Source organism: Lampetra planeri, chromosome 60, assembly GCF_965212315.1.
Source record: "Lampetra planeri chromosome 60, kcLamPlan1.2.h2, whole genome shotgun sequence".
Lineage (NCBI taxonomy): Eukaryota > Metazoa > Chordata > Hyperoartia > Petromyzontiformes > Petromyzontidae > Lampetra > Lampetra planeri.
In genome coordinates this window covers 1,998,885-2,011,176 of record NC_136166.1, presented here as the reverse complement: position 1 = coordinate 2,011,176, position 12,292 = coordinate 1,998,885, and the positions used below count along the sequence as shown (strand labels likewise).

Genomic DNA, 12,292 nt, shown 5'->3' with positions numbered 1-12,292 from the left:
CTCTAACCCCTCCCTCTCGCTGCCTCCGCCCCCCTCTGTCTATTTAAGGCCACCCCACAGAGACGATCACCCCTCTCTGTACCTGTGTTGCTCGCTCTATGTATCTTGGTGATATCTGTCTGCTTATATGTCTGTCTATAGTGTTCTGGTTAGATTTTATGTCGCTATTTCATTATACCTGATGATGATTGCTTGTGTTGCAATCGAAACGTCGTATGCTATTATTTAATTTATTATTTTATCTTTATACGTGACTTTACCGAAAGAACCAAAGAATAATTCCTGCAGTCACGAAAGCTCCAAAATTAAGATTGTATATTTGGAGTTTGCGTGTCTCTCTCCCTGTGGTCACGTGGATTTTTCTTCGGTTCCTCCGGGTTTTCCCTCCACATTTAGAATCAACATCACGCGTTTGGAGTATATGGCTGCTATACATTTCCACGCGATAAGCCACTTCGTTGAACGGTCATGTGTGGCCAGGTCGCTTATGAAAAAGAGCTACATAGCTCAATGGACCTTACCTGGTAAAACAAAACAAAATTTGTTTTAGTTTAGTTTTGAACGCTCCCCAGTTTAACACGTAGGCTTTCGCGACCAATATTATTCGTAGTTGTTTGGTTAGATAGCGTAAATAGAAATGTTTCGTTAACCCACCACCCAACAGCCAATTTAGTAAGGTTTGTCACGTAAAAAAACTGGTTGTCTGATTAAACTGGTTGTAATTCTGGCATATCGCCTGATGAAGCAATATATACGTTGAACTTTTTTCGCACCATACGTAGCTAACCGTGCTAATCGGAGCTGCGGGGGAAGGACAACAAATTGAACACAACCAGCAGTTCTAAAGAAATGAGTTTTCAATCTAGATGTAGCTCCAGTGGCTTCCTAATATCGGAAGGAAGAGCGTTGCAGACGGCCGCAGAAGCGCATCTGAAAGCGCCGCACGGATGCGATGACCACCGTCTCTATTCAACGGCTGAGCCAAAAGCTGCCGCTGCGAGGATGACGACCGGAGTTCGCGTGTTTGATGTTTTTTTACGGCGAGGCACCGCGGTTCATTCGTGGCGAGCGCTTTGCGCGCGTGCGATGAGTGGCGACCCGAATATCGGCGGCGGCTGCCTCCGCACACGCGCACCGAGCGCAAGGCGTCGTCTGCCGAGCACCTCAAAGCGCACGCGGCCGTTACTTTTGCACGTTAACCGCAAAGCTCTGCGAGCGGTTAGATTTTTTTTTGGTGTTCATCTATCCGAGTGCGTAATGAGGTTAAAGAATGTCAGCGAAGACCGGGTTCACACACTCGAGCAAACGCTAATGTTGTGCAGTTAACTTAAGATCCGACCGATGGAACACAACAATGGGTACAGGCCCCGGTTACTTGGTTTTTATGTATTGTCGAAATTGTATGTATGTATGTATGTTGAACTTCTTTCGCGCCGTACATAGCCAACCGCGCGAATCGGAGGTGCAGTGTTGAGTCTATGGGTAGTGTTAGTCTATGGGCAGTGTTGAGTCTATGGGTAGTCTTCTTCTTGGTTCTTTCGGTAAAGTCACGTAGAAGGGAAATAATAAAAGAATAAAAATAAAACATAATAAAATAATTCTAACGACGTTTCGGCCACAAGGCAAGCAGCCGTCCTCAGGTGAAGAACAGGTCTGTCGGAAAGACAGCGTCTTCAGACGCTTATTTTCTTATGTTATATTTTTATTATTTTATTATTTCCCTTCTATGTGACTTTACCGAAAGAACCAAGAAGATGAATCCCTGCAGTCACGAAAGCTTTAAATCGAAAAATTATATGGGTAGTGTTAGTCTATGGGCAGTGTTAGTCTATGGGCAGTGTTAGTCTATGGGCAGTGTTAGTCTATGGGCAGTATTAGTCTATGGGCCTGTGTTGAGTCTATGGGCAGTGTTAGTCTATGGGCAGTGTTAGTCTATGGGCAGTGTTGAGTCTATGGGTAGTGTTAGTCTATGGGCAGTGTTAGTCTATGGGCAGTGTTAGTCTATGGGCAGTGTTAGTCTATGGGCAGTGTAAGTCTATGCCATTTTACTTTAACGTCACATGGACGTCGCCCGTTCGTCGCGTTGATGACCCAGGTCTCCGGTTCATTTTCGCCTGCGCACCACCGCCAACGTAGCGCACGTAAGTTGTTGTTTTTATTGTTGTTGTTATCGTCGTCGTCGCTGTTGCTGTTTACTTAGAACTGACGCTTCGCCTACTTCTGCAAGCCATCGGTTCGAGCCGCGCTCACGACCGTCCGTGGCGAGAGTAAACACTGAAATGTAAAAATCATTTCGTATTCGAAGAGGAAATGATAAAATCTCTCCCCCGTGCTGGCAAAGCCAGACATCGGTAACCTATGGCCTGCGGGCCGTTATTATTATTGTTGTTATTGATGCTCCCACGCTTATTTACAAAGGAGAGCCTCGTCGCGAGTCTCATGACTAATTTTCAGGAGGGTCCTGCCACGTTGTGTGGGTCGAGGGCGATGTTGCTGCTGCTGCTGCTGCTGTTGCGCGATCCCAATCGAGTGATTTGGAGGCACATTTTCGGCATTGGCCAATACCGGTGACATCGTCTTTGCTCTATTTAGCTACAGAAGGAAAACAGAAAAGCCGGAGGAAACCCATGCATTTACAAAGGGAGAGCATACAAACTCCAAAGACAAAGATCCCCCGTATAGCCTTAACAGACTGTTCAGGCAAGTGCTGTTAACGAGTAAGCACTCTATGAAGGCCGGCACGGCACACGAGGGGGTGGGTGGCCAACAACCACGTCCGGCCGCCTTTGTCTCCCCAGTGGCGATATTAACGCATCACACCAGGCACTCATTTGAAGCCTGAGTCGACCTAGGGGAGGGCCCAGGACCGGTTCAGATAATCGTCACTGGTGTTGGCTGTGAGCGGGAATCGAACTCGGGTGGCCGGGTTCATAGCGCAGCGCGCTAACCGCTACACTACCGCTCCCCACACACACTCTCAAACACACTCTCACACTCTCACACGCACACTCTCACACACACTCACACACACTCTCACACAATCTCATTCTTCGACACAGAGGCCACTCGGAGAGGCCGTTGTGTTGTGGTCACCACGGGGCCCTCCGACAGTGACGGATTATCCTAGGAGCAGAAGTAGCTACATATGCTACGGGCTCCGCATTTTTAAGGGCTCCGCGCTAAATGCATTCAAGCTATCAACTCCGGTTCAGTGATTTTGCACTGGCTCTATTACTATAGTACTATACCGCCTTCAACGTTTTTGAACGACTGGGTGTTTAAGGTTAGCGATTTGTCGTATTATCTGGCTGTATAGCAGATGAAAAAATACAATTACTTTACCATGCAAATAAAAAATGTATGTGTTTTAATATTTACGTTTTTTAAAATTTAAGGACCCTTTATAACATATACTACAGGCCCCGCACTAGCTTAATCCGACGCGTTCCGTTCTGCCGTCGCCGGCCCCCCGAACGGATCGCTCTGATTTCGCTCTTATTCAGTGCTGATTATGGCGCCACGGGATTTGCCTCACAGACGAGCTGAGTCACTGGCTACACGGGATTTTTCCGCGCGACAAATGAACGTCGGCATGAACTCAACTCACCATTTGGGGCGCCACGTTGGCGAGATGTTAACTACTTCGCCTGGTATACAGGAGGTCGTGGGTTCTATCCCGTGTTTATAGTTTGCATGATGTCCCCTTGGTCGTGTGGATTTTTCTCCTGGCATTTAGATCAACATGTATTCAGAGTATTTGGTTGCTATACATTCCCACGTGATGATGATAAGCCACTTCGTCGAGCTATCGTTTATGATAGCTTGGTGTGGTGCTGGCCACCCAGCAGCTCAGTGAGCCTTATTTGGTAAGTTAAAAAATAGTTTCGTTTGAATGTTAGTCTCCCCATTGCTGATGCCCAGACCACAGCGGATGCTCGTGTTCTGCCCCCAATCCGAGGGGCTAAATCGTCAGCAGACGACAGTGCAGAAAAGTCCATCGTACTGTACCATGGTCGCCACCTTCGGCAACACCGCAATGACCAACTTGGTCAAGTATGGTCAAGTAAGGGGCCATCCATTTAGTACGTACGCAAAAATCTGTCAAAACTTGACCCCTCCCCCCTCCCTGTACGCACGCATACTTTTTACACCCCCCCCCCCCCACGTACGTACGTACGCTTGACGCACCCCCCCCCCCGAATCCTATAGAACGGCCGATATTTAATCTACACAGAAATGATCAAGGATTAAGAATATTAACGTGTTTGAGCAAACAGATAGTCCACCACCGGACTATATGCTGTAACTCATTTGAAGGCCAATGTAGACGAATTATTATCGAGGCTTCACCCCCCCCCCCCCACCAGTTTCCTATGCGTACGTACATTGTCAGTAGACCCCCCATACGCAAGCGTTCGCATTTGGGTTAACCGCCCCTCCTCCCTCCATGCGTACGTACTAAATGGATGGCCCCTAACCCCGGCGTAGGGAGGCCCTCGTAAAAAAAAGATTGACCCAATTTCAAAGCAGTATATTTCACGATGGCAACATGTTACAATTACACAAAAAGTTACAAACGGAGTTATCAAGTTTTACTAACCATTTTATAAATGCTCTATCTGCCCTCCACCTGCTGTACGGACAACATCGAGACGATAGTTGAATTCGTCCCAAACGCCTCTCAAAGTGTCTTCTTCCACTGAAGTCACCACTGCCGTGATTCTGTTTTTGAGGTCATCCAGATTAGTCGCTAATGGTGGCACAAAAACACGGTCTTTGACGTATCCCCACAAGAAAAAGTCGCAGGGTGTGATGTCTGGGGATCTTGGGGGCCAAGAGTGTAGCGCCAAGTCTTGGGGTCTCTGTGCGACCTATCCAACGTTGAGGCAGTGTGTCTTGCGAATGACTGAGTCTAGGGGCTATTTGTGCGCTGGGAGAGGCATCTAGCGGTAATAATTTGAAACTATATGCCCTGCCCTCTCTATGCCCCGCCCTCTCTATGCCCCGCCCCTTCAAGTGGTAAGAGTTTCATTCATGGGCGGTTCGTGTTTACAGAGATATAGCGATTTCAAATCGCGTCCATTTCATTCAAACACCCGGTATAACAAGTAAACTATCTTTTTTATTTGACGAGGTGTAAGGCCGACTGAGCTATATAGCTCTTTATCAGAAGCGACCTGGCCACAAATGATAGCTCAACGAAGCGGCTTACCATCACGTGGACATTTACAGACGCCAAATAATCTAAACGTGCGATGTTGATTATAAATGTGGGGGAGCCGGAAAAAATCCGCGCGACACACGGGAAGATAGACATGCAATCACCAAATATATAGGCGTCCGTGTCACAAAAGAACCCACTACTTATGGTATACCAGGCAAGGTAACATACATCTTTATATACAAAAATAAACTATGTTTTATTTTACCAGGTAAGACCCCCTGAGCTATGTAGCACTTTTATTATAAGTGACCTGTCCACAAACGATAGTCCAATGAAGTGGCTTATCATGTGGAAATTTATAGCAGCCAAATTCTCCAAACGATTCTAAATTAGGAGGAAAAAACTGGAGGACCCAGAGAAAAATCCACGCGACCACGGGGAGAGAGAGAGAGACACCGCAAACTCCAAATATACAACAGGCGTCAGGGTCGGGATCGTACCCACGACCTCCGCTATACTCGGCGAGGCAGTTAACATCTCCTAGCCACTGTGGCGCCCCGGAAAGGGTTTGTGCACGCGTGCGCATTCACGGCTGTAGCAGTGACAGAGAACGTCCAGCTGAGGTCAGGACGACGCACGACCGTCGAGCACACCGCACTGCCGCCACACCCCCCACGGCCCATCAAACCGCGAAAGTTCACCGAGTTGCGGGGCTCGTGGCAAAAAATTGTCCCACCCATGCTCGCTCTTAGGGGCCGTCCATAAATGACGTCACGCACCAAAGGGGAGGGTGGAGTCAGACATTTGTAACGATGTGTTACGATGGGGGGGGGGGGGTTGAGAAATGTGACGTCACATCAAAATGCGCAACTTTAAATAAATATATACAACACGTTCTACTTAATTAAATAGACTTTTTAATAAATGTTTTCTCCTACAACATCAGAGTGCAGCGCCACATTAAATACGCACTACAATGAAAATAGTTTAAAACGATTTGAAGCATGTCTTATTTTGGGGGGGGGGGGGGGGGCAGAGCTTTGTGACGTCATATTTAAGGGGGGATCTGACTTTTTTTGACGCCGTGTGACGATAGGGGTAAAACATCGTCAAAAATCGCGTGACGTAATTTAGGGACGGCCCGTTTTGTGCGAGCTCGCACCGAGACGACTGAGCGATTGGGACCCGCGTTGTCAGCGTGCTGCAACGACGGAGGGCGTTATGGGGGATCGGCTCTCGGGTTTGGCGGTGGCGCGCGGCTCGGTCATCCGGCGCTTTGCATCGCAAGGGTTTGACAGATCCGCGGGGGATGAGTGCAGAGCTGCCCCCGCAAAACCCGCCGCTCGGGCTGCAGCGTGGACGCGGCCACGAGGTGGCAGCGTAGCAAGTGGGTTTGTTCGTCAAGCCACAATGTGTGTGGGCGTCTCAACTGTTGTTAGAATGTATTTGACCAAGTAATGGGCCGTCCGTAAATGATGTGGCGATTTTTGACCCCCCTCCCCCCATCGTCAAGCTCTGCCCCCCCCCCCAAATAAAACATGCTTCAAATAGCTTTAAACTATTGTCATTGTAGAGCAGCCAATTCCACTGACAAATATCTGAACCGGTCCTGGGACTCCCCTAGGTCGACTCAGCCTCAAATGAGTACCTGTTGCGGTGTGTAAGCATCGCCACTGGGGAGACAAAAGGCGGCTGGGGCGTGGTGCCGGCCCGAGTGTGCCGTGCCCAGCCTTCATAGGTGGTCGCTAAAAGCACTTGCTCCTACAGCCTGTTAAGGCTATACGGGGGATCTTTGTCCTTGCTGTCCCAAACAGTTATCCACTCCACCTCCCTAGCCTCTATCCGTGCTGTAAAGAAGGGCCATTGCCCGAAACGTCAGCCGTTATTTTGGTTTAACACGTAGGTTTTCGCGACCAATATAATCCATAATAGAGGTTGTTTTGGGTTAGATCACGTAAATATATAAAATCTGTCTGTCGCCTGATGAAGCTGTTGCATTTACTGGCGAAACGTCGTACTCAGATTGTAAATGTTGTGGCTCGGCTCTCCAACACACCGGTGTGCTGTACTAGTGACGAATTGGCCACGTTCTGTTTACGTGACAACCCTTACTAGTTGGCTGTGTCGGGTGTAGGCGGGTTTCAACGACACATTTATATATTTATGCGATCTAACCCAAAAAACCCTCTATTATGAGCCGTTATCTTTTTTCAACTTGTTATTTTTAAGGCCACGGTGTTATAAACGAACGTGCCGAGTCCTTTTTTTACATTTTAGAATGTGTCGCAGAGCTGTGCTTGCTTTATATTCTACTCCTGCGCATGGCATTAAGTTCAGGAGCCAGGTACCAATGTTGGAGGTCTTTTGGTAGCCACGACGAGAGGGCTTCAGCAGAGAGAGAGAGAGTTCGGGACGTTTTGCTGTTCCTCTTCCTCCGTTAAAGAATCACAGACGACAGTGGTTCACCATATGGACCGTAAAGTGAGTGCCATACCCTTTGTTATGCAATGTCAAACAAACCACTCCTCATATACAGTAAACTACAACGCCACTTTTTTGTATTTAACCAGGCAAGGCTCACTGAGATATTTGAGGTCTTTTTCAGAAGCGACCTGGCTATCTAGCTCAACGAAGTGGGTTGTCGTCATGTGTACATTAATAGCAGCCAAATACTTTAAACGGACATTGATTCTAAATGTGGAGGGACAAACCGGAAGGCCCAGAGAAAAATCTAGGCGACCACGAGGAGATAACAAGCAAACTCCAAATATATAGCAGGCTTTAGGGTCGGGATCGAACCCACGACCTCCTGTATACCAGGCGAGGTAGTTAACATCTCCGAGCCACCGCAACGCTCATCGATTATAAATTCGCACTCATAGTCACAAACACAAACATTCCCCCGTGTAGGCTTTAACAGGCTGTTGGGGGCAAGTGCTGTGAGCGAGCACTTATGAAGGCCACCACCACACCGGGCTCCCTTTGTCTCCTCAGTGCTGATGTTTACACACCGCAGTACGTAACCTTTTAAGGCTGAGTCGACCTGGGGGGAGGGAGCTGCAGGACCGGTGCAAATATTTTGGCAAGTTGAACTCGGCTCACTGGGTTCGGAGCGCAAGTGCGCTCACCACTGCGCCACCGCTCCCCACACAATCGCACCCCCCGACACCATACAGCTAAACACAGGGGTCGACAACCTTCTGAGGAAGAATATTTATTTATTTGTCGTTGACCAAAATAGATCGAGAGCCACTTGTACACAGACACAGCAGCTGGTATACAGCAGATGACAAAAACAACAACACATTCTGACTTCAACAAAAAACAGGTGATGGAATAAATTGCGTCGATTTAGCTGCCCCCCCCCCGCTTAGTTATTCTTTAACAATAACAGCTTGCGACTGTTATACATGTTGTCGTCACCAAGATATTCCGATGTGACCCCATTCATCTGCCATATTTAATACATTATCTCTATGTTCAATTGTGTTTAAAGATTAGTTGTGTTTTTTTAAACGGATGCCCGCATGGAGGCAGTCATAGAGCCACAAGGGGGCAGCCAAAGAGCCACAAGGGGGCAGCCAAAGAGCCGCAAGGGGGCAGCCAAAGAGTCACAAGGGGGGCCGCCAAAGAGCCACAAGGGAGGGAGGTCAGAGAGCCGGCATGCGGCTCCGGAGCCGCATGTTGCCGACCTCTGAGCTAAACCCATGGCCCAGGCCCCTGTTGGCCCTCCACTGGAGTGACGCAGCGCAATCCCCTTCACTCCATCACCGAGCGCAGCTGGAGCAGCGTCACCTCCAGCATCCCGATTGGCCCGAGGCTCCGGTTTGTTTGCCGCGTTAATAAAACTTCGCTGACTTACTTCACTGACGATGGCCTTGCCACGAACGTATACATCTCTAGCTCAAGAAATATATAAATTGTTTTTGTTACATTGGAAACATGCGTGGATGAAATACGGTGCTTTTTCTGGAATATTTTGCTGTTTTTTCCTGTATTTTTTTTATTTGCGCGTAGTCACTTTAAGATGTTCTTGTTCATGTTTTAGTTTTTTTTTGCGGTTGCACCCGATTAACGAGCCGAATGGCTCACAGGGCTATACCAAATAAATGAAACTGAAAACTGAAACTGGATATGAATGAACAACCAAAACTATGGAGCATGTGGTAACGCCACTGTGGTTTGCACTCCTTCAACGGAGAAGGAACAGCGAAACGACGCGAACGTTCTGTCTCTCTGACTGAAGCCCTCTCGCCGTGGCTGCCAGCAAAAGAAAATAATAATACTATACCGGGCACCACCGGTGTACTGCCCGAGACGTTCAAATATTCCACTGCAGAACTCTCCTGAAAACGAGTCTCATGAGACTGGGCAAGGCATTCTTGAACGAGGGCGTGATTGTGTCCTGCTTGCTATTCCTCACACGGGCACGCGTTCATCCTGACAAAACTTAATTCTGGGCCGTTTGTTGCTGGACCGCTCGGCGTCTTTTGGAACCTTTTTGGTGGCCTGTACTTGGTCTCACCTAACGGGAGTTTTCCAAACATCCCAGAGCAACAGAGCTGCGCTGGGTTACAGAGAGCCCGGAGACTCGGTGGGGAAAAATAAAAACACGCGAATGATAAACTTTACACAATTTTTTTTATTTTACCAGGCAAAGCCCAACTGAGCTACTTAGCTCTTTTCAGAAGCGATCTGGCCACTAATGATAGCTCAACAAAATGGCTCCTCATCATCGCCTGGACATTTCTATCAGCCAAATACTCTAAACGCGTAATGTTGATTTTAAATGTGTAGGGGAAAAACCGGAGGACCCGGAGAAAATCCACGCGACCACGGGGAGATAACATGCAAACCTCAAATATACAGGCGTCAGGTTCGGGATCGAACCCACAACGTCCTCCATACCAGGCGAGGTAGTTAACATCTCGCCACCGTGGCGCAGACAAGGTAGGGGTGAGAGATATTAATTGGATTTTTATCATATGAAGTATCTCCACAGTGCCAAAATAAAACTGCTTCAATATTGTTTTAATTTGAGCAGCTTACCAAACTCCACGACCTTCTGTATACAAGGCGAGGTAGTTAACATTTCGCCACCGCGGCATCCCCAGATTGTGTTTACATCTTGGTGTCGAATAGAGCGCTGGTTTTAAAACAACAGCGACGGAGTCCCCCCCCCATCCCTCTGCTGCCTCTTACGGCGTGGTCGCCAGAGAGAGAGAGATACAATTCAACTCGACCCGGTCAGGGTGGAAGCCGATCCGGTCTAACCCGAGGCCGCTCCTTCTCCGCGTGCGTTGCGGAAAAAAAAACTTATTCACGACGACGAGACGAGAGCAGATGTCGTTCGTGCGGTGGCACGGCCCCGCGGCATCCGCGACTTCATGCGAAAAGACTTCCCGATGGTTCGAATCTCAGCGGCCGCCCTAGTTAGCGCCGCTCGAACATCGGCTGTAACGTGCCACGCGCCGCATGCTTCACGGGGCACGATTGGCTGGCGTGACGGTGCGAAATAAGTTCAACATGCTCTACGTACATAAAAACAAAGAGAAGGAAAAGATCCCCCGTATAGCCTATACAGGCTGTTGGGAGAGGTGCTGTTAGCGAGTAGCGCTGTTAGCGAGTAGCACCGATGAAGGCCGGCACGGCACACGAGGGGGTGGGTGGCCAACACCACGCCCGGCCGCCTTTGTCTCCCCAGTGGCGATGTTTACACACACCTCACCAGCTACTCATTTGAAGCTGAATCGACCGAGGGCGAGGGCCATGACATGTTGAGATAATCGTCGACTGGTGTAGGTCGTGAGCGGGTATCGAACTCAGGTCATAGCCGGCTTCGTAGCGCGGCGTAGCACTAACCGCTACACCACCACTACCCACCCATACGTACATACACACACGTTCACTCGCTGTCGACGTTAAAGATCTCGCGAGGTGATTTGCGAAGAAGAGTGGGCCATCGCGTGCCCGCGCCAGAGTCCAAATGTTTCCCCGATTTCGAAAACCGAACACCGTGAATTACTCAACTGTGGATTGGCCCCCGACTGGCAGACTGATGCCGCCCCTATTGGGACATCTGTGAGAGGGGGGGAGAGCTTTGCAGCTCATCGGATTCCTCCTCTAAAAAAAAATCAGATTCTGATTGCGTCGTACACAAATGAGACTCACCCTCTACTCCTGGACTCTTTTGAAGTCCTCGCCTGGCGTAACAAAATAAATCACCTGACGAACAGATCGGGTGACAGCCACGATGATTTTGATCACCCTCATTTAAATACGAACAAAAGCGACGACATGAGTATGTGCTCATTATATGTTGTTACGAAATACGACGGCGCAATGACTACATTGTCACTCGGATCTCGGGCACACACTGTGGGCCAATGCGCGCTTGCAGTCACCGTGCGAACGCATCACATTGCAGCCACCACCCCGACTCCACGTCTCCTCCTGCCTGTGTGACAACTCGGCAGGCTCCTCCTGAAGAGGAGCCGCGAGACTCGGCGAGGCAGGGCGTGGGGTGATGCGAGCAGGGGAGTGGATGGGTGGATGGGAAGTCACGGGTAGAGGGATTGGGTAGTGGATGGGTGGATGGGTGCTCACGGGGAGAGGGATTGGGTAGTGGATGTGTGGATGGAAAGTCCCGAGGAGAGGGATTGGGTAGTGGATGGGTGGATGGGCGCTCACGGGGAGAGGGATTGGGTAGTGGATGGGTGGATGGGGACTCACGGGGAGAGGGATTGGATAGTGGATGGGCGCTCACGGGGAGAGGGATTGGGTCGTGGATGGCTACTCACGGGTAGATGGATTGGTCCGTGTCGGTAGATCCGGCCGCAGACTCGGCCGCGAGAGGGAGGGTCCCATTCTCGATGCGCCGCACCCATCCGTCTCCACTTGGAATCCAATTTGCCTCCATCGCCTCCGCCAGCTGCGAGCTCTCTGCGTCTCTCTCTCACCTTGCTCTCTCTCTCTGTGCAGCGTTCTCTCTCTCCCCTCCCTCTCTCGGTCGTTCTCTCTAATACACCATCATCTCCCCCCCACCACCACACTCCTCCTCCCCTTTCTCTCGCTCACCTTTTTCGTTCTCTCCCGCAGCCTTTCGTATCACTCCCCAATCTATCGCTC

At 49.5% G+C, this 12,292-nt stretch overlaps 1 protein-coding gene across 1 annotated transcript in view; it reads right to left on the bottom strand.

Moving 5' to 3' along the window:
- LOC144736253 (short transient receptor potential channel 3-like) overlaps positions 1-12,083 on the bottom strand; it is a 100,142-nt gene extending 88,059 nt beyond the window's left edge. Inside the window, exon 1 of the mRNA XM_078618875.1 lies at positions 11,965-12,083. Within this exon, the coding sequence (XP_078475001.1) occupies positions 11,965-12,083 (119 nt within the window). The remainder of the gene's footprint in view (positions 1-11,964) is intronic.
- Positions 12,084-12,292: the final 209 nt, after the last annotated feature.